Source organism: Neomonachus schauinslandi, chromosome 7 (genome assembly GCF_002201575.2).
Source record: "Neomonachus schauinslandi chromosome 7, ASM220157v2, whole genome shotgun sequence".
Classification (NCBI taxonomy): Eukaryota; Metazoa; Chordata; class Mammalia; order Carnivora; family Phocidae; genus Neomonachus; species Neomonachus schauinslandi.
The window spans coordinates 15,943,692-15,963,826 of NC_058409.1; the positions used below are offsets into that span (position 1 = coordinate 15,943,692).

Here is a 20,135-nt window from a genome sequence, read left to right on the forward strand (position 1 = left end):
TCTCACCTCAGGACCCTCATTACTTCAGCTTCCCTCTCTGCCGGGAAGGCCCGCCGTGCTGCCAGACTGCTCCCTACTCTTTCTGCCCCTCAGGAGGCCTTCCCAGACCCCTCACCCAGCGCTCCCCTCCCAGCCGCCCTCCCAGCCACCCCAGCACAATTGGGCATGTCTTCTACACACCATCAGCATGCTTTTTGTCACCTTATTTATTCTGTCTCTGCCTCTAGAATGTAGGTTCCCTGAGGTCCTTTTCTCATTGTCATCTGCGATATTCCAAAACTCAAAACTGGTACCTGGCATATCAAAGGTCTTTAGTAAATTTTTGTTAGAAAATAAATTGCTCACCAAGAGGGTTGTAGTGATTACCTGAGAATGCTCATTTCATCTCATCTCCTGTTTAAACAGTTTTCTTAGACTACAGCTCAAGAGGAGCGCCTGGGTGGCTCAGTCGTTAAGCGTCTGCCTTCGGCTCAGGTCATGGGATCGAGCCCCGCATCAGGCTCCCCACTCAGCGGGAAGCCTGCTTCTCCCTCTCCCACTCCCCCTGCTTGTGTTCCCTCTCTAGCTGTCAAATAAATAAATAAAATCTTAAAAAAAAAAAAGAATACAGCTCAAGAGATGGAATTTTTTTTTAAAGAGTTGAGAGAGTGAGTGAGTGAGAGAGAGAGAGAGAGAGAGAGCGCTCACGAGTGGGGGAAGGGGCAGAGGGAGAGAAGCCGACTCTCCGCTGAGCAGGGAGCCCAACTCTGACTCGGTCCCAGGACCCTAGGATCATGACCTGAGCCAAAGGCAGACATTTAACCGAATGAGCTACCCAGACGTCCCATGGAGATGGAATTTTTAAAAAAAGGTAGTTGTCAAAATTTATTTACTTCTTATATCTTCTTTTTTTATTGATGAGATGGAATTAGATGGAATTCTTGGAGTCCTCACTCCGCGGGTCCTAGAGGAGAAGCAACGGGGCTGTTTTCAAAGAGATATCACTCCCATTTGAACAGAGATCAGGTGCTCTGTTCCAGCCAGGAATGTTACAAGGCCCCAGCAGGGTTCCACTTTCCCATTTGGTTTAAGTACAGTGCGAATCTTCATGCTCCTTGTGTAAGTGAAAAAAAAAAAAAAAGCCTTTTTGTTACAACTCAACTCAAGGGATCTTGTTACAGTGAGTAAAAATTAGTAAATTAATCTGCTCAGGTATTTGAGATGTGGTTAGGCATCATTTCTGTGCATTCCTATCCCAAATTATCCAGTTGCGTTAGCATTCTGATTGACAGAACCCTCTCCATTCTGTTCATTGTTAACATCAGAGTACATATATTTTTGTCATGAATTTTTTAAAGAACTTTAAAAAAAAAAAGACTTGCAAAAAGAGTTGACCGATATAAAAAGCATTTAATATAGAGAACACAAAAGCACCTTTTATCAGGTAAAAGTCCCTATGACATATATCAGATTACAGATTACACTCATCAAATCTCCCTTTACCTGCAAAGAATTTGTTTGAATACAAAATAACAAACTTTACGTCCCCAGTCTTCTTCAGACAAATCTTCAGCGTCACTCAACTTGGGCATCACAGTTAATTCAGCAAAATAATGATTGTGTTCTTCAAAAGAAAACAGACAATACAAAGTTTTCTAGTTTAAAAATAGCACCACTGGAGGAAGGGCATAGGTCTTTTAAGTGCCAAGTCCCTAAACAAGTGATTTACCACAATTCATGCAAACTAAACACGGAGTGGTTGATGTTCTGAACTTTCCTGTGATCGGGGGTGAAACACAGAAGTGAGGAAACAAAGCAAAACAGTAACTTTGGAGAATTAAAAGACACACACGCACACACACACATCCCTGCCAGAGTGTGTTTCTCGTTTTCTGCCCGTTGTATCACCAGTCAGCGACCTCAACCACAAAGGGGGTCTTCACGTCTATCTTGCCGCTGTTGATGATGGAGCAGGTGGTGAGCGGACGGTCATGGCCATCAGTTGCCTGGAGTTCTATGGAGTGGACCACGGTCTGGTGAGAGAAAAGCAGACCCCTGGTTCACTTCTCACCAGTAACTGTGCGGATCACAGGTGAAATCAATGCCTAGTCTGAAAGCCCAAGTAGGAAACCAGGTTTGTTGTTGTTGTTGTTGTTGTTGTTTTTGGTATGATACAAAAGTCATGCAAGCCAACTACGGAAAACTTAAAATATTCAGGAAATGTATATATAACAGAATAGTGCTTACCCACCACCTTGCTACTGAAAGAACATATTTGTATATTTCCTCACTTCTTTTAATTAGCATTTTATATTCTAAAAATAATATTTTCATAAACACATAGCTCTAATAAAATGTATTTCTACCCACTTCATACCCCAATGTAAGAGTTAACATGGAATATGAGTCCGCTTCAATGATACCCTGTAAACGGTGTAGGCATAAGAAACTGGGTCAGAAAGTAGATTTAGAAGTGGAGCTAGTTCTGGGTTTGCCCGTTTTAAAGCTGACCCAAGCCCTTAAGCTACAGGTGGAGTGAGAGACCCCACCCCCACAGTGGTGTGAAGGCTCTTTCTCTACCCTGGATGGCTGCACATCCCAGGTACCACCTTGAGCTTCACACTGAAGGAGGGAGGACTGGTCCAGGACTAGGAATGTTGGCTTCTGGCTGGTTTCCCACACGGGGCCGAGACAAAAATAGCAACAAGCTGTCTCTTTGCCTCGGACATGGTGCCACCTGACCCAATCACTGGCCAGTTTAGGTGAACTTAAAAGACCAGCGTGCTTCCAATAATAATCATATATATTGCTAAACATTGTGTCTGTGCACACGTGTACACACATATGCCTAAAGCAGTGGCTCCCCACCTGATTTTTAAACGTGCAACGTTTTAAAAAATGCTCATTTCGAGTTAAAATGGAAATCTCTATGTATATTTTCCAACAGTTTTTAAAAATGCTTATTGGTGGGCCCATCTCTGGACGTTCTGATTCTGTACGTCTAGGCGAGTTCCAGAAAAGTGTAGCATTAACAAAGCAACCCAGGTGACGTCTGTGTTGGAATTCAGGAGAGTCTGAAAATTCCTTGAAACGGTGTAAAACACACACACATACACACAGTTTTTTTCCTCCTGGAGAGAAAGTCTATAGTTTGCATTAATTTCTCAAAGAAGTCTAGGACTCATAAAATGTTAAGGACTGTTCCTCTAGGCCCAGGCAGCGGGTCTTCCAGGACACAGCCCAGCGGGGGGAAGGAAGTTGGTACAGTCGGGTAGAGCAAGAAGACAGAAGATCTAGAGAGTGAGAGGAAAAACCATGACCCGAAGAAGAAACCACAACACCTGCACTCTTCATTTCTGCTACAGGTTAGCACGATGTATTCAAAAACACTCGTCGCATGAATGTTTGAACCTGGTTACAGTTAAACTTTTTAAAACCCGGTTCGGTCCACTGGTCAAAACCGCTAACTGATGGAACACAGGCACGTGCGTGTTTAGCTCACTTCACAGGCATCGTTCCGTCAGAGACTTGAAGAGTGCTGGCATTCATTACTGGGAGAATAGATGCCTCGAAGGACAGTTATGGCTCGTGAGAATATAGGCCTGTCCTTTACTGTGATAGGATGGAAAGTGATCTATGAAGTGACACGTGTCTGCCCTCGCTCCCTCTCCTCTCACTTGCCAACGAGAATCCTGTCTTTGGCGGCTCAGGCTGAACACTTCCTTGCCTTGTGAGGGAGGTTCTGACTGGGTCAGCTCGGTTCCTGGCTTTTTGATGGGTAGAATCAGGATGGGGGTAGAAGCTGTGGAAGAACTGTTGCAAGCGAGCTTGGTTCACTTGCATTTGGATGGAAGAGACAGAATGGCTCACATGAAAATAAAACAAAATGGGGACACTTGGGTGGCTCAGTCGGTTAAGCGTCTGCCTTCGGCTCAGGTCATGATCCCAGGGTCCTGGGATCGAGCCCCACATTGGGCTCCCTGCTCAGTGGGGAGTCTGCTTCTCCCTCTCCCTCTCTCTCCATTCATGCTCGCTCTCTCTCTGGTTCTCTCTCTCTCCCTCAAATAAATAAATAAAACCATTAAAAAAAAAGAAAAGAAAATGAAACCAAATCAAATACGGAAGGGGGGCTGGTCAGGAATGGTCCATGGTTGGGTTGGGCAGACCTTACACCTGCTAGTTTAGGAGCTGGGAGAGCTTCTGTGGGCAGCTGCTAGGGAGGAGAAAGGCTGGGAGCAGAGGAGAATAAGGATTTTAAGAAGTGTTTCTCTGGATTATGAATTGGACCCCTGAGATATTCTTTGAGACATACCTGCAGGAATTTGAATTCCTTCCAGTAACTGTGTTTGCTCTCCTGACTGTGTCTTTGGAGGGGACTTGTTTCGGTATGCAACCATGTGGTGCTCGAGGGATTTTTTTTTTTTTTTTAAAGATTTTATTTATTTGACAGAGAGAGGCACAGCGAGAGAGGGAACACAAGCAGGGGGACTGGGAGAGGGAGAAGCAGGCTTCCCGCCGAGCAGGGAGCCCGATGCGGGGCTCGATCCCAGGACCCTGGGATCATGACCTGAGCCGAAGGCAGGCGCTTAACGACTGAGCCACCCAGGCGCCCCTCGAGGGATTTTTTTAGTATTTTATTTTCAATTGTGGTAAGAAACCTAAATGTACCACCTTATCTATTTCTAAGTGTACAGTGCCGTAGTCTTAAGTATATTCCCATTATTGTGCAACTCATCTGCAGAACTTTTTTTCTCTTGCAGAACTGCAGCTCTGTACCCACTGAACACCAACTCCCCGTTTCTTCCTTCCCACCAGCACCTGGCAACCTCCATTCTACTTCATTTTACAGGTATTTGACGACTCTAGATACCCTTTAAAAGTGGAATCATCCGGTCTTTTGTGACTGACTTATTTTACTCCACATATTTAAGGTTCATCCGTGTTGTAGCATGTGACAGGATTTCCTTCCTTTGTAAGGAATAATAATCTACTGTATGCACATATGGGGCCCGGGTTTTATTTGGTGACATTAAAAAAAAAGTTTCCATTTATATCAAGTAGTGAGATAGATTAAGCCCTCGATTTTTCCGTGGCAAGTCTCCATCTTCTGCCCTGGTGCTCCTCACAATTAAAATACCACACACAGTTCACCTTTGAAGAGGCAAGTCAGCATAGAATGATGGACCTCTACCAAGCACATTTTAAGATTAAAATAAATCACTGAAGGTACTGTCGCTATAAATATAAAGCTTTGAATGAGGCATAATAACATATCACATTACCATTCCATCAATGACTTTTCCAAATACCACATGTTTGCCATCCAACCAGGTGGGCTTGGTCAAGGTGATGAAGAACTGAGAACCGTTGGTATCAGGCCCAGCGTTGGCCATGCTGACCCACCCAATGCCATAATGCTTCAGTCTGAAGTTCTCATCTGGAAATGTCTCACCATAAATACTTATACCTGGGTGAGACAAAATTAAAAAAAAAAAAAAAGAGGAGAATCACCAGAAGTTATATGAAAGTAAATTCTTCAAAGGGAACCATAAGGTTTTAATAGATTTGGTTAATAGAACCCTACAGGACATGGGGATGGGGAAAAGATGGTCAAGCATAAGGAGAAATAAAAGAAGTGATAAATTCACTCCTTTGGGAAGCAGGGCACCAGAGACTCAGATAAACACACAAAAAGCCTTAAAGCTGGCACCATCCTCTGGCCTCAAAGCAGGACCCCAACCAAACAAGTCAACGATTTCACTCTGAAATCAGAAGCGCGTTAAGCCACGCGGAAAGCGGGATGAGCCATCTGACGGGGGCCATGTCTGTCCCGAGCTTGACGTCACTCCCGCCTCAGCACCCAACCCTGGTGTGATCAGCACTTAATAAACACCCTTAGCTAATTCTCACACCCCTGCCGAACAGTCTTCTCAGTCCCACTGTAAGTGAGGAAACCGAGGTTTCAGAGCGTGAAAACTGCGAAAACTGTGCCGCAGAACCTGGCAGTCCCATGGCTTTTGGACCCTACAGCTGCGGCTCTTGCCTGCGTCCCCGCCGGAGCCAGGGCGGCCAGCCGGGCCGTCGTGGGCCCGACACCTTCCAGGCTCACCAGGCTGCAGAAGGGCCCGGCACCGGGAGCACCGAGCGAGCCGACCTGGAGCGGAAGAGCCAGACGCGGCCATGGGGACTGGAGTTCGAGCCCAACAACAAGGAGAGCAGCACCCGCTTCTGCCCTAAGAGAACAGTACAGACCATGAGAAGCGTCTGCTCTGTCCTCCAACACCTGGAATGCGTGTCATGCCCGCCTCCTCCCTTTCTGCTTGGCTCTTCACCCATCGGTTGCCAACCTCGAAATCCTGGCTCGGCTGGACGGACCAGAAGTGGCTACCAAAGGCAGGCAATTTAGAGCGGACTGGTCAGTGACAGACGACGTGTCCTGGAAGGAAAGCTCTGCTCACAGAAAGGTCTAGGCTGAACGTAAGTGACCCAAAAGGTCCTTCCTACAAAACTCAAGAGAATTTTAATGCAAGACCCGTGTGCACACACTTACATTGGTGCGTGGCGCACGCGCACACACACACACACGCACACGGCAGGGAAGGCAAAGGGAGAGAGACACGTCAGAAACGAGGACACAGGAAAGCTCAGTCACTGTTCCTGCTGGGCCCCAGGGTGGGAGCGTGGGACGCCAGGGTCCAGGGCATTGCTCCTGGGAGCTGCACACTCCTCCAGGGGCACCCAGCTCTGCAGCAGCGGGGGGAGGGAGGGCTGCTCTCCCGGGCATCCTCTCCCACCCCACGGACCCAAGTAACCTGACTGGGTTTCTCTGCTCCATTCTCTATCCCCATACCCTGCAGCGTTTTTGCAAGGACTAAAAGTAATTCTCCTGAAGGCCCTGGCAAATCCAAGGGTTTAATGGCAGCCTTTTTGTTATAAGTAAATCATTGCGATAAACATAAAATTAGCTATCGTGCTTGAAAATGGGCCCAAGGGTTTCTTTAAAAAGTTAGCAATTTCATACCCATCAGAATGAGTACTTGCCAAATTAAAAATCTTAAACTTGAAGTAAATTTAAATCCTAATGTAGTTAGCTATAGCGTGTGTGTTCAGGAAAAGGACTCACTACAGTTCTGAGGGAAAACAGCCCAGAGAGCTTGGGTATGTGCAGTCCCCCGTGAGGAACAATCAGCTCAGGGATATGTGATGGTCCATAAATTTAACTATTTGTGCTTTACAGAACTCTAACTTGGCTTATAAAAATGTATATTATAATTTTGACAACTCATTGATTACTTTTATTATTATTGTTGAAAAAGCGGACAACAATATGAAAGAATTTGGAAAAAAGGGGGTAAATCCACCTGCAATCCTGCCACCTCAACTCCGGTCTCTCCCTTCGGGCATGCTTCCCCCAGCCCTCCTCCACCACATCCGTGTCGGGAGCTGGCTGTCCCGCAGTGTGCGCACACTTTCGTATTCGACCTTTCCTTTCCGTGCCGGGCATCTTTCTCTACTGCTGCCTACTGGGAGTCTAGCATGTTAATAAATGCAGAGCCGTCTCCTGGATGAATATATCTCCACTATGGAAAGATAATGAGCCAGAGCAATACTGTTTCAAGTGAGGAGGCCTCACTCATTCGTACCTGTAATTACATTTTGGGAGATGAGGCCCCCCAAACCCTGTCCTTCTGAAGAATTAGTTTGTAGTCATGAGGAATTTGTTTCATATGTCTGGGAATTCAACTCAGGGGGTGAATGCACGGACTTGATCTTGGGTTTCAGTTTGGTAAGCGAAAAGGAGAAATACAAAAGACATGGTTACCGCCGGTGCCGTCCCCACTCGTGAAGTCTCCTCCTTGAATCATGAAATCTTTGATGACGCGATGAAATTTGCTTCCTTTATAGCCGTATCCTTTCTAAAGAGATTATGTCAATTGAATATACGAGTAGATACAACCCATACTGCAAGATGAACCCCAGTGTTTACCTGGATGTGACTAAATGAGAAAACGACACAAACTACCTACAGAATTAGGTCCCTGCAATGATTTTCTGGTAGAAATGTAATCACTGACAGACCCAAAATAAAGTAATAAATCAACCGTGGAAGTAGGGTATTAATGTGAATAAGTGAAAAGAGAGCAATCTGCATTCTCATGTGCTGATTGCTTCCCCTCAATTTCTAGAACCCCGAGGACACTGAGCACCCAAAGAGTAAGATTTGGTAGGAAAATAAAGTAAAATATGTAAGATGTCTCAGGTTCATCAGACCTGCTCAATCAACACTCATTTTCCCGGAAGACATCTTTATGCTGGGCTTCAAAGAAGGAAGACCCCCTCCCATGCACATTTAAGGGATCCAAAACTGAGACATACCTCCCCTGTTGCGAGCGCGACAAAATTTTCCACAGTCTTGGGCACAACCTTTCCAAAGAGGCCAATCACAATTCTGCCAACATCTTTGTCTCCAATCCTCACATCGAAGAAGACCTGCGTGTGGGTGAACAGCAGAGCAGAGGGTTACAACGGGGAAAAGCCCCGAGTAGGAGTGAAATGAAAGGTACAACCTGAGAATGCATCCAGATGCAAGAGCCCTTCCCCCGCCAGCAGGTGACAAAGGAGCTCTACAACCATCTTGTGGCTTCATTCCACCTGTAAAAACGTTCATTCCGCCAACATTTAGTGAGCACCCCCTATGGGCCAGGCACCACACGGAGGCGCTGGGTTTGAAATTTGACTCAGCACGGTCCCTAGTCAGCCAGTGACGTCTCTGAGAACTCCACACCCAGGGTAGCACTGTGGCGACCTCCCCCTTCCCAGCTTTGTGCTCTTCTGAAAGGTGATGCTCTTGATCTTGGCAGGAGAGAACAACAGGTAAGGAGAGAAGATTTATTTTTTTGTAACTTCGACCCGTGCCCAATTCCCAGGGAGTGCTCAGTAGACACCTGCTGTCAAGGGAACTGCAAGACATCAAAACGCACAGCAAGTCCTCCAAAAGGCCTGCCACTCACTTCGGACTCCGTAAGGCTCCAGGTCCCCAGCCTCGTCCAGAGCCCCGACAGAGCCATCTGCCCTGCCCACTCCGATGCCCAGCTCAGTCCTCATGCCCCCAAAGTCCCGCGGGGACACTGTGGTCTCTCTGCGGCACAACACGTTAGAATAGATGAAAGAAAGCACGTACCCAGAAGTGAGTGTGAGTCATGTTGTGTGCCGATGAACCCTACAGGTTCCCTGAAATGAGTTTTAAAAAACTGTTTCATCCAAAATGAAATGATACACGTTTTGCTTCACAAATCACCGTGTTAGGATGACGCAGATGGAATGCTTGAAAAGGCTACGGAGTCGAAGGGCATTCTATTAGCAGGTTTAGATGATATGAACCAATTTACTGTTTGAATGGGTAAAAAAAAAAAGACATTCGAGAGATGGCTTTAAAAAATATAAGAAGGGTTGTCAAAGAAAAAAGATGTCTTACAGGTTAGAAAAATCATGAAGTAAAGACTGTCAAGCTTTAGCGCAAGACAAGAGCTTCTGCCAATACATCAGCCTGTCTGTCATGGGTTGATGTGATATTTAGTGCTCCGTGTGGCATTTTTGAATGTTCACATGGCCACAGCAGCCGGAACTGTATTATTATTTATACGGCAGAACTTTATAGACTGTATCAAAGACCGTGCCCTGGAGATGAGGCGGTGCACTTGAGGGTGACAGTTTGGCATGGCCCGGGGACAGGATGCCACAAGCTGGGTCACGCAGGGCTGGTATCAAAGAGAAGCAGCTTCTCCAAAGGGATTTCCAAGCCCAGGAGTAAATTCAGGAACAGGGAATGATGAAGCAGCCCCGGGAGAAGAATCAGGGAACATCATCTTAAAGGAATGCCATACAAGACACTAGAAACGCCTGCCAGACTTTTTAACCTACAGAAGAGAAAATAAAGCCTGTGGATGTTTGGACAGCAAGAAGCATAGAACGCGGAGAGCAGCGGGAGAAGGCGAAGAAAAAGGGCCTGTCACCCAGCAAAACTCTTCAATAAAAATCTGCCATTCTGATGCGCAGCCTCGCACACATACTAATACGATTTTCCCCCCTGCAAACTTCAGGGTCCTTCCGCTTCGTGACTGACAGCATGAAAATACAGCAGAGTTTTCCTGACTCTGGTGCAAATGAGAAAGTCACATCTTCCTGGGTCACAGGAACGCTGTATCCCCAGGCTGGAGGGACGCTAAGGGCTGAGGGAAGGCATCCTGGAGAAGGGCGGGGAGCGGCCTCCGGGGACAAGAATGGGCATGAGCTGCACCGGGCAGGGTTCCTTCTGGAGCCAAAGCACCAGGGCAGGAAATGGGCTCTTTGTGCAGGGGACCCAAGGTGGCTGCCAGGCAAACCCTCTCCCACTGCCCTCTATCACCCTGAGAATATCTCTGACTGCTTGCGTGCCCTTGGGGCCAGGCCCTTTTCTGGACACGGGGTGAGGCTGCAAAGCCCCTAGCCGCAGGGAGGTTACAGTCCCACAGAAAACACATACGTAAGTAGCTATAATATAATGGAAAATCTGGTTTTATAACAAGATAAGTACAGATGAAATGTCATGGGTAGAGGTGATGATTATCTGTGGGGATCAGGGTGGGCTTCCTGGCAGAGGTGGTAACTGGATTCCACACTGCACTTCAGGAGTAAGCTCAGTCATTTCTTTTTTCCCCCCGAGGGCTGCCTTTGAAAGTCATTTGAAAATGATGGGCCACTGGAGGTAGAGAAAAGAGGGAAGAGGAAGCAGTCACTCACACAGCTTGATCCTAACCCCTGTAGGGTTAATCCTGCTTCCTTCCATTTCCAGAGCAGCTAGGGCAGACGCCAAGTACAAGAGCCAACTGTTCTCACACCCCCGCTGCACCACTAACTGGCTAGGGGACCTTGGGCAACTTAATTGAACTCTGAGCTCCTGTTCCTCATCTGTTCAACAGATGACCCTTCTTTTCAGGGCTGCAATTTCACGGGAGCATTAATAAGGTAACATAAATAACACTAACAATTGACCTCTTAAATCATGGCTAAGCACTTTACCTGCTTTATCACATCTAATATGCAAAAAAAAAAAAACCTGTAGGTAGATATTATCTGTGTCTCCACTTAAGGAGAAGGAAATGGAGCTTCACACATTAAATCACCTGCCCCGGGGCACCAGGCTGTGTAGCCACTCCATGCTCTAGAAAGTGCCAGCAAGTTGGGCCATGCATGAATGCAGCTGGAAAGATGGCAGCATTATTCTTTCTAGTCTACGTGCCTGACCTTGCCCAGAACCCCTGGCATCTGCTGAGAAGTGCAGGGTGGCAAATGCCTATTCGGGGGATGTTGAGACCAGTGAGCCAGAGTGTGGACCCGAGGCTCCAGGGCTGGGCTGCACAGGCCGCTGAGCTGGTGGCCACTGAAGGCCCTGGGGGGACAGTGCCTCAGGCCTCTCTTATTCCAGATTCCAATTTTTTTTTTTTTTTAAGATTTTATTTATTTATTTTGAGAGAGAGAGAATGAGAGAGAACACATGAGAGGGGATAGGGTCAGAGGGCAAAGCAGACTCCCTGCCGAGCAGGGAGCCCGATGCGGGACTCGATCCTGGGACTCGATCCTGGGACTCCAGGATCATGACCTGAGCCGAAGGCAGTCGCTTAACCAACTGAGCCACCCAGGCGCCCACTTTTATTATTCCAGATTCCAATTTTAAATGCAATCGGAGGAAAAAGAAAGGACTGCTGGGGAAAACATTAGAGCAATGGCCAATTTATCAACTTCTCTGAACTCAGAGAAGTAATTCGATTTTTTAAAAAAATTGTATTTATTTATTTGACAGGGAGCTAGAGAGAGCAAGCACACAAGCGGGGGGGGGGGGTGCAGGCTCCCCACTGAGCCGAAGGTAGATGCTTAACCGACTGAGCCACCCGAGCGCCCCTCAGAGAAATAATTTTTAATGTCTCTATTTTCCCGTATATTGACTTGTTTTAAAGAGTCCATTGAAAAAGTCATTCGACAGGGTCAAATCTGTAGAAGACTCGCCTACACCACTAGCTTTTAGAACTTCACGATAAATTTGGTAGGAAGGGAATGGAGATCTATTACTGACAGTTGAGTGCAGGAAAACTTGCTCAGTGACAGCACCCCAGCCGAGGGGCAGAGATGCTCCAACTTCCCCTCCTGTAGCCACCAGCTTCCTCCCTTCTCCGCGCCCCCTGTAGACATTTCCAGCCCGGGGTGGCACACAAATTGTGACTGACCTGATCGGGGTGGGTCTCTGCACTGGGTAGGTTTAAAAGCTTCCCTGGGGAAGTCTGTTCCCAAATACCGCAGGTGATACACTCACAGCAGGAACTGATTCATGTTTATCTGAAAGTCACACCTCACTGGGAATCTTGTATTTTATCTGGCAATTCTACTTCCTTTCCCCCACCCCCATCTAAACCATCAGCAAGTCCTGTTAGTTACACTGCAGAACATTTGTTTCACGTCCCTCCGCCTTGCTCCCCATTTCCACGGCCACCACCCAAATCCATGCCATCGCCATCTGGACTCTGACACGGAGCCTGAATGACCTCCCACTTCACTCTCCGCCGAGCGACCACAGTCACTGTTGAAAAGCATGTATGAGATGATGCCAGTCCCATGCTTAAAACCCAGGAGCTCTAACTGCACTTAGACTAAGACCTCAAATTAGAAGATTAACTACCGCAAGACCTGCTCCTAACTGTGGCCTCCAAGGCCCCGCACGATTTTGCGGCTGCTGACCCTTCCAGCCTTATCTCAAGACAGGCCACTCACCCCTGGGCTGGAGCCTGTCCCCTCTCTCTGTCCTTTGAACACTGATGGCTTTCCTGGCCAGAGCCCTTGTGCATGCAGCTCCCTTCGCCTCCCAAGTGATGGCCAGGCTGGTTTTTCTTATCCTCCAGGTATTTTTAAATGTCACCCAGGCTAGAGACGGACTTACAATAGTCCCCGCCCCCTTATCCACGGTTTCCATTTTCCCAAGGTTCAGTTATTCACCTTAACCGTGGGCCCAAAGCAGATGGTTCTCCTTGTGAGCTGCGGGCAGAAGATGAGGAGCCTAACACCTGGGTCACCTCACTTCATCTCATCAGGTAGATACTTCATCACCTCGCGTCGCAAGAGGAAAGGTGAGTGCAGTAAGATATTTTGAGAAAGACGACATTCACGTAACTTCTTACAATATAGTGTTATAATTCTATTTTATTATCAGTTATGATTGTTAATCTCTTACTGTGCCTAATTTATAAATTAAACTTTCTCATTGGTATGTATGTATAGGAAAAAACATAGTATATGGGTTCAGTGCTCTCCTGGTTTCAGAATCCACTGGGGGTCTTGGAACTTAGCCCCTGCAGACAGGAGAGGTTTACTATATGTTCTTCATCATTTTATGAATGTTATGCTTACAGTTATATCCCGAGAGACCCAAATTGTATGTGCAGACTGAAAGACTCTGTCTCCCCCACCCTCTCAGCTCTATGGCCTTGGACAAGCCATTTCTCAAAACTAGATATGCCCCAAATACCAAGGGGCTGGGCAGAGGAGGTGCTCGAAACAGTGGGGCTAAGTTTCTCTCTCTCACACACACACTAACTGCAGCCTGGTAAAGCCTTGCTGTTCATTCTCAAGCTACATCAGATGTTGGGGTGACCTCCCTCTCCGCACGGCCCTCATTGTCCGGACCCCCCACCCCCCACCCCAGCTGGGGTCTGTGGTAGAGGACTTAAGCACTCTACTACTGGTTCAGTAGTATCATTCCCACTGGCAAACACCGGACTTACTATTAAAACAACTTGCAGCTGCCCCTCCTTCCAGATTCCAAGACACTGCCGCCAGTGGGTTTTTCTAGAAGTGGTTATCAAGGGCACCAAATTCCCTCCCTTCCTTCCTCCCTCGCTCTGTCTCTCCCCACACCCTCCACACCCTCCCATTATCTTCTAACCTGGGTAAATATGCTGGAAAAAAAGCACCGACGGTGGAGAGAGGCGGTCCCAGGCAGATTCCCCCGCCCCCCATCAGTCTCCCCCGCCCATCCCCTATAGAGATTCAGAGGCTGTGCGTGCTAGCACCTTCCCAAGCTCAGGGTCCAAAGTGTAAAAAAGTCCAAGTGTAATTAAGCGCACCTCTCCCCCACGGCGGGAAGACAGCCTCTCGCTACAGCAGGGTTCCGAACGCTTGCCCGGACACCCCCCGGCCAGGGCCTGGGCCCGGGCTCCTCCAGGCCGGGTGACAGCGGTGGCGGCCGCCCACTGCACCCCCGCGGCTCGGAGCGCGTCTCTTCCGCCCGCCCCCGCCCGCCCCCGCCCGCCTTCTTCCTCCTTCCATCCCCTGGCCTTCCCAACGCGGAGGAAGTACTCGGGCCGCCCCCCTCCCGGAGAAAGGGCCCCCTGGTTCCGGAAGCTTCCCCCCCCCCCCCCCCCCGCCCCCGGCAGGTCACGTCGGACCACCAGCCCAGAGACTAAGTTCAAACTGCTCGGCCCAGCGCCCCCAAGTCGCCCCGGACAGCGCGGTCCCCGCGCGCCGGCAGCCCCCTCCCCCTGAGCCCCGCGGCCGCCTCGCGTCCTCCGCGCCCGGGAAGCCCCCTCCTCGCCGCCGCGGACACCGAGGACCCAGTCCCCAAAGCTCCCCCGTCCCCCTGGCCCGCGCGAGGGCAATTTGCTGCCCGCCAATCAGTCACCTTGGCCGTCACGGTGGGGCCTCGCCTGCTGACGCCCGAGGCCCCCGCAGAAGGCGCGAGCGCGCCGAGCCCCACGCAAAGCGCGAGAGGGAGCAGCAGCCGGGGCCCCGGGCCCATGGCGAGCGGTGGCGGTGGCGACAGCGGCTCGGACGCCACCTCAGCCTCCGGGACCGTTGGCTGGACTCCCGGGCCGCTGCGCCTGCGCGCTCCCGGTTGGGGTGGGGGGGTTGATGGGCTGAGGCGGTCGGGGCAGTGCCGGAACCTGGGGCGCGCTTCTCCCAAGTTCAGCCCAGCGACCGGCCAGGGACTGGGCGCGGCGCGCTGCGGAGGCCGAAGCCCGGGCCGACGGACGCTCCAGCGGCGGGGGCGCAGGGCGCTGGGGGCCGGCAGTCCGCTTGGCTCGGGCGCGGTGCCCCAGAGAGGCGCGGACGCTCGGGGCCCCGGAGCTGCGGGGTGCGCGCGGGGCATTTCCGGCAACTCACCGGCGTAGGCGCGTGTTAAACCTGGCCGAAAGTTCAGGACTCTTGGCGCTCGGAGTCCGCCTGGCAGCTTGCGCGCTGCGGGGCGGGAGGCTCTGCAGACCGGTTCGGGTCTGTGATCGCTGCTGCCCTTGGAGGAGCCCCCGCCGCACCTGTCAGGTTCATGGGAGCTCATCGAAGACTTTAGCCTAAAATGCTGGACGCCTTTCAGAGCTTTGGGACCCCTGGATGGGTTGACTCGATTACATGTGATGAGTGACCCTTCACTGAGATGATTCAAGTTGGAGATACAATTTTTACAAACTTATGAATTGGGTGTAGGAAGATGATTTAATGATACGGGGAAAATTCGTTGTATTTTTTAATGGAAACTCAGGCTGCAAAATCATACAGAAATTTTGATCTCAGCTGTGAAAATAAATACATGAAGCCTTTTTTTTTTTAATGGAGAGAAACGTACCAAAGCATTTACAGAAGCTATCGTGATAGAATTACGGATTTTTGCTTTCTTTGTAATTTTCTGATTTCCCAGGTGTTCTATATTGAGCATGTAAGTATTTTATAATCAGGAAAACGTTATTTTAAAACTCAGTGCTTTCCGAATTAGGACTTAAAACTTTTTAATGCTGGAGTACTAGCTCCAAAATTAACTACAAATTAATAATAATAACAAATAACTACAAATTCTCTTGGTTTTCTGAGTGGCTGCCATGACCTTCAAGCCAAGATTTTCCTTGGGTAAGCAGATGGCATTCCTACGTGTAAGTGTAGATGTAAAATTACACTGGAACCATTTCTTTTTTTTCTTTTTTTTTTTTAAGATTTTATTTATTTGAGAGAATGAGTTGGGAGAGGGACAGAGGGAGAAGCAGACTCCCCACTGAGCAGGGAAACCGACGCAGGGCTCAATCCCAGGACCCCAGGATCATGACCTGAGCCAAAGGCAGACGCTCCACCCACTGAGCTGCTCAGGTGCCCCAGAACCATGTCTTATATATAAAAGGAATGACTGCCACTTTGGAGGGATGGGTAGAACACATCCAAACTACTTTTATAATTCAGTCCAGTGAAAGATCTAAAGGCTTTCCTCATAACCTCCCACCCCCCAAAAAGAGTCTTCTCTATTATATATATATATATATATATATATAAAAGAGTTATTCCTCAGTAGCGATCTAAGGGTATCAAAGCACTTATCCCACGAAGTGATTGTGTGTACTTTTCTGTATTCATTACTCCAATTGTTTTTGTCTGCCTCTGTTACCAAAATGTAAGCACCACCAGAACAGGGAGCATACCTGTTTTTATCCCTGCTGATGACCCAGATCTTTCAATGTCTGGTATATAGTGATTTCTCAGTAAATATTTGTTCAGTGAATAAATGTGTCTATCTACGTACTTTTTAAAAATCACTTTATTGGGAAGATTAATACAAATAAAAGTGCACAGAATGTAAATCAGTGAATTATCACAAAGCAAACACAACTAAAACCACCCCCCCCCAAAGAAATGAATATTCAAGAGCTCCCTGAAAACTCCTCTTGTACCCACTCCCAATTACTAACATTTTCTTTTCCCCAAATTAACCATAATCCTGACTTCTTACATCGTAGTTTAGTTTTTTAACTTCATATAGATGGAATCTTACAGCTTGTATTCTTTTGCTCAGATTTATGCTTGTGAAATTCATCTGTGTTTTTGCACATAGCTATTTTGGTGCATAGCACAAGGTAGGGGTCAAATTCCATTTTTGGGGGGGGGATATCCGCTTATCCCAGCACAATTTATTGGAAAGTCTCTTCTTTACTGATTGCTCTGTAATGATATTTCTATCATGGAACAAGGGTCCCTTCATGCCTGGATCTGTTTATGGGCCCTCTCTTTTGTCCCACTGGCATCTTTGTCTGTCTTCGTGCCAGTACCACATTGTCTTAATAAAAATAGCTTTATAATAATAAGTCTTCATTTTTAGTAATGCAAGTACTATCACTTTGTTCAGCAGATTCTTGGCTCTTCTTGACCCTTTCCATGTCCATATAATCTTGAGAATCAGCTTGTCAGTTTCCATAAACTGGGATTTTGATTAGGATTGCATTGCACCTCTAGATCATTTTGAAAATACTTAGCATATTTGTAATATCCCGGTTCATGAGCATAGCATATTCCTCCATTTATTTAGGTCTTCTTTAATTTCTCTCAATAAGATTTTATACTTGTCTTCCTAAAGGTCTTATTCATATTTTGCTAGATTGACTTCAAGGTATTTGGGGTTTTTTTGTGCTATGTAAATTATACCTTTTTAAACATTCATTTTCTTGTTTGTTGCTATTGCAGTAAAATTAATTTTGTACATTATTTTTGAATAAACCAACTTAGTTAAACTTATAAATTCTAATAATTTATCTGTGAATTATTTAGGATTTTCTACACAGACAACTATATCATCCATGAGAATTTTATTTCTTCCTTTCTAATCTTTATATGTATTTCTTTTTCTTGCCTTATTGCATTGGCTAGGACCTTCAGTACAAAAGGATAGAAGAGTAGAAGGAGTCATTGTTTTGTGGGTTGTGTTCCCCAACAAGTTATGTTGAAGTCCTAAGCCCCAGAGTCTGTGAATGTGACTGTAGTTGGAAATAAGGTCTTTGCAGATGTAATGAGTTACGATGATGTCATACTGGAGTAGGGTATGACTGTGACTGGTGTTCTCATAAAAAGAGGTGAGATAAAGACATACACAGAGAAAATCACCATGTGAAGGCAGAGACAGAAATTGGAGTGATGCATCTAATGCCAAGGATCATTGGCAACCACCAGAAGCTAGGAAGAGGCAAGGAAGGATCCACCCCTAAGGCCATCAGAGAGAATGGGGCCCTGTCAATGCCTTGATTTTAGACTTGCAGCCTCCAGAATTGTGAGACAATAAATTTCTGTTTTGAGCTGTCAAGTTTGTGGTACTTTGTTATAGCAGCCCTAGGCAACAAGTAAACATGTCTTGGTCCCAATTCCAGGGAGAAAGCTTTCAATATTTCACCATTAAGTCTGATATTTGCTGAGGTTCTTTTGGGAATGGATATCATTTTTCAGCTTATGAAAATTCCTTTCTAGTCCTAGTTTGTTAGGAGTTTTTGTGATGAATTTGATCAACATCTTCTATTGAAGTCACTGAAATAATGTTTCCCCTCAGTCTGTGAATGTGGTGAATTGCATTGATTTTTAAATCTTAACCCAGTGTTGCATTCTGGAATATGCCCAACATGTATTGGCCTTTTTATATATGGCTAGATATGGTGTGCTTATTATTATTATTATTTTAACAAACTTACTGAAAACCAGGAAAAAAAGGCATTTCTCCTGAGGTTTGGGGAAAAAACAATGGGTAATGTGGCTCTAGCTTTCTAGTTGATATCAAGCTGATCTTTAACATTCCATCTTTATGTTAATGGATAAGTTTGCTATTCTTATTTTCAGGATATCTGCGTCTGTATTCATAAGTCAGACCAGCCTGAAATTTTCTTTTCTTGAAATTTCCTGCCAGTTTTTATATCAGGGTTATTCTGGACCTCTTAACAGGAGTTGGCAAATGGTAGTTGTCCTTCCTGTGCTCTGAGTGAGTTTGGGAAAGATTGCCTTCATTTCTTTCTTGAAGTTTTCTTAGAATCCCCCAGGGCCTGGAGTTTTCTGTATTTACAAAGCTTTAATTATAGGTTTAATTTTTTAAAAATAGTTGAAGGATTATTTAAATTATCTATTCTTCCATCAGTGTTTACATGTATATTTTGAGGAAAATTTCTCTATTTCATTTATATTTTAAAATTTGCATGCGTAAAGTTGTTTAATACATCTTATTATAACCTCATAGAGCTGGAAGACTTAGAGTCATGCCTTCTTTTTCATTCCTGACATTGTTTATTTCTTTTTGTTTGAACAGCTTCACCAAGGGATCTGGTAATTATATTTATTTTCATTTCATTAGCTATGTTCTTAAATTTATTATTTCCTTCCTTCTGCTTTCTTTTGAGTTTAATTTACTGTTATTTTTTTCTATCTCCTTGAGATGGACTCTTTTGTCTTTCTTTCTTTTCTTTTTTTTTTTTTTTTTACTCAGTAATATGGATTTATATCTCCTCTGTGTCTTTTCATGGCTTGATAGCTCATTTTTTTTTTATTGCTGAGTAATACTCCACTGTATGCTGTTCCACTGTTTGTCCATTCATCCAAGCAAAGGAAATCTCTTTGTTGCTTCCAAGTTTTTGACAGTTATGAATAAAGCTGCTATAAATATCTGTGTGCAGGTTTTCGTGTGGACATAAGTTTTCAACTCCTTTGGGTAAATACCTAGGAGAGTAATTATTGGATCAGATGGTGAGAATATGTTCAATTTTGATGGAAACTGACAGACTGTCTTCCAAGGTGGCTGCACCAATTTGCATTCCCCCCTTGAAATAAATAACAACTCCTGTTGTTTCACATCCTCAGCAGCATTTGGCGTTGTCAGTGTTTTGGATTTTAGCCATTCTAATAGGTGTGGGGTAGTAGTATTTTACCTTTTAATGTTGTGTAAGCCAAATTCTCTTTTTTAAATCCATGAATATCACAACATCTCTGAGAAGAAAGAATCCTGAAAAGTAAGACACAAAGAAGTTAGGCTTTTTAAAATTTATTTAAACTAAACAAAAAATAAAAGTTTACTCAATTGTCCCCCAACCCCAACTACCAGTCTGTTCACTGTATCTATGAACTTAATTTTTTTAAATATATTTTTTAGATTCCCCATGTAAGAGAGATCATACAGTATGTGTCTTTCTCTGACTTATTTCACTTATTTCATCGATTTTTTTATCCTTTCTTCTTCTATGTTGTTCTGTGTGCCATTATAATGATAAAATTTCCCTTATTAAGCACAGCTTTAAATGCTTCCCACAAGTTTTGATACGTAGTATTTTCTTTAAAGATTTATTTATTTTTAGAGA

General features: G+C 46.0%; 1 protein-coding gene across 1 annotated transcript; it reads right to left on the reverse strand.

Moving 5' to 3' along the window:
* Positions 1 to 1,374: 1,374 nt before the first annotated feature.
* Positions 1,375 to 14,855, reverse strand: PPIC (peptidylprolyl isomerase C). Its single transcript, XM_021701837.1, has 5 exons — positions 14,684 to 14,855; positions 8,356 to 8,469; positions 7,802 to 7,895; positions 5,262 to 5,446; positions 1,375 to 2,012 (listed from the first exon to the last, which is right to left on the reverse strand). The coding sequence occupies exons 1-5, from the start codon at positions 14,798 to 14,800 to the stop codon at positions 1,884 to 1,886; spliced, it is 639 nt and encodes a 212-aa protein (XP_021557512.1). The 5' UTR covers positions 14,801 to 14,855; the 3' UTR covers positions 1,375 to 1,883.
* Positions 14,856 to 20,135: the final 5,280 nt, after the last annotated feature.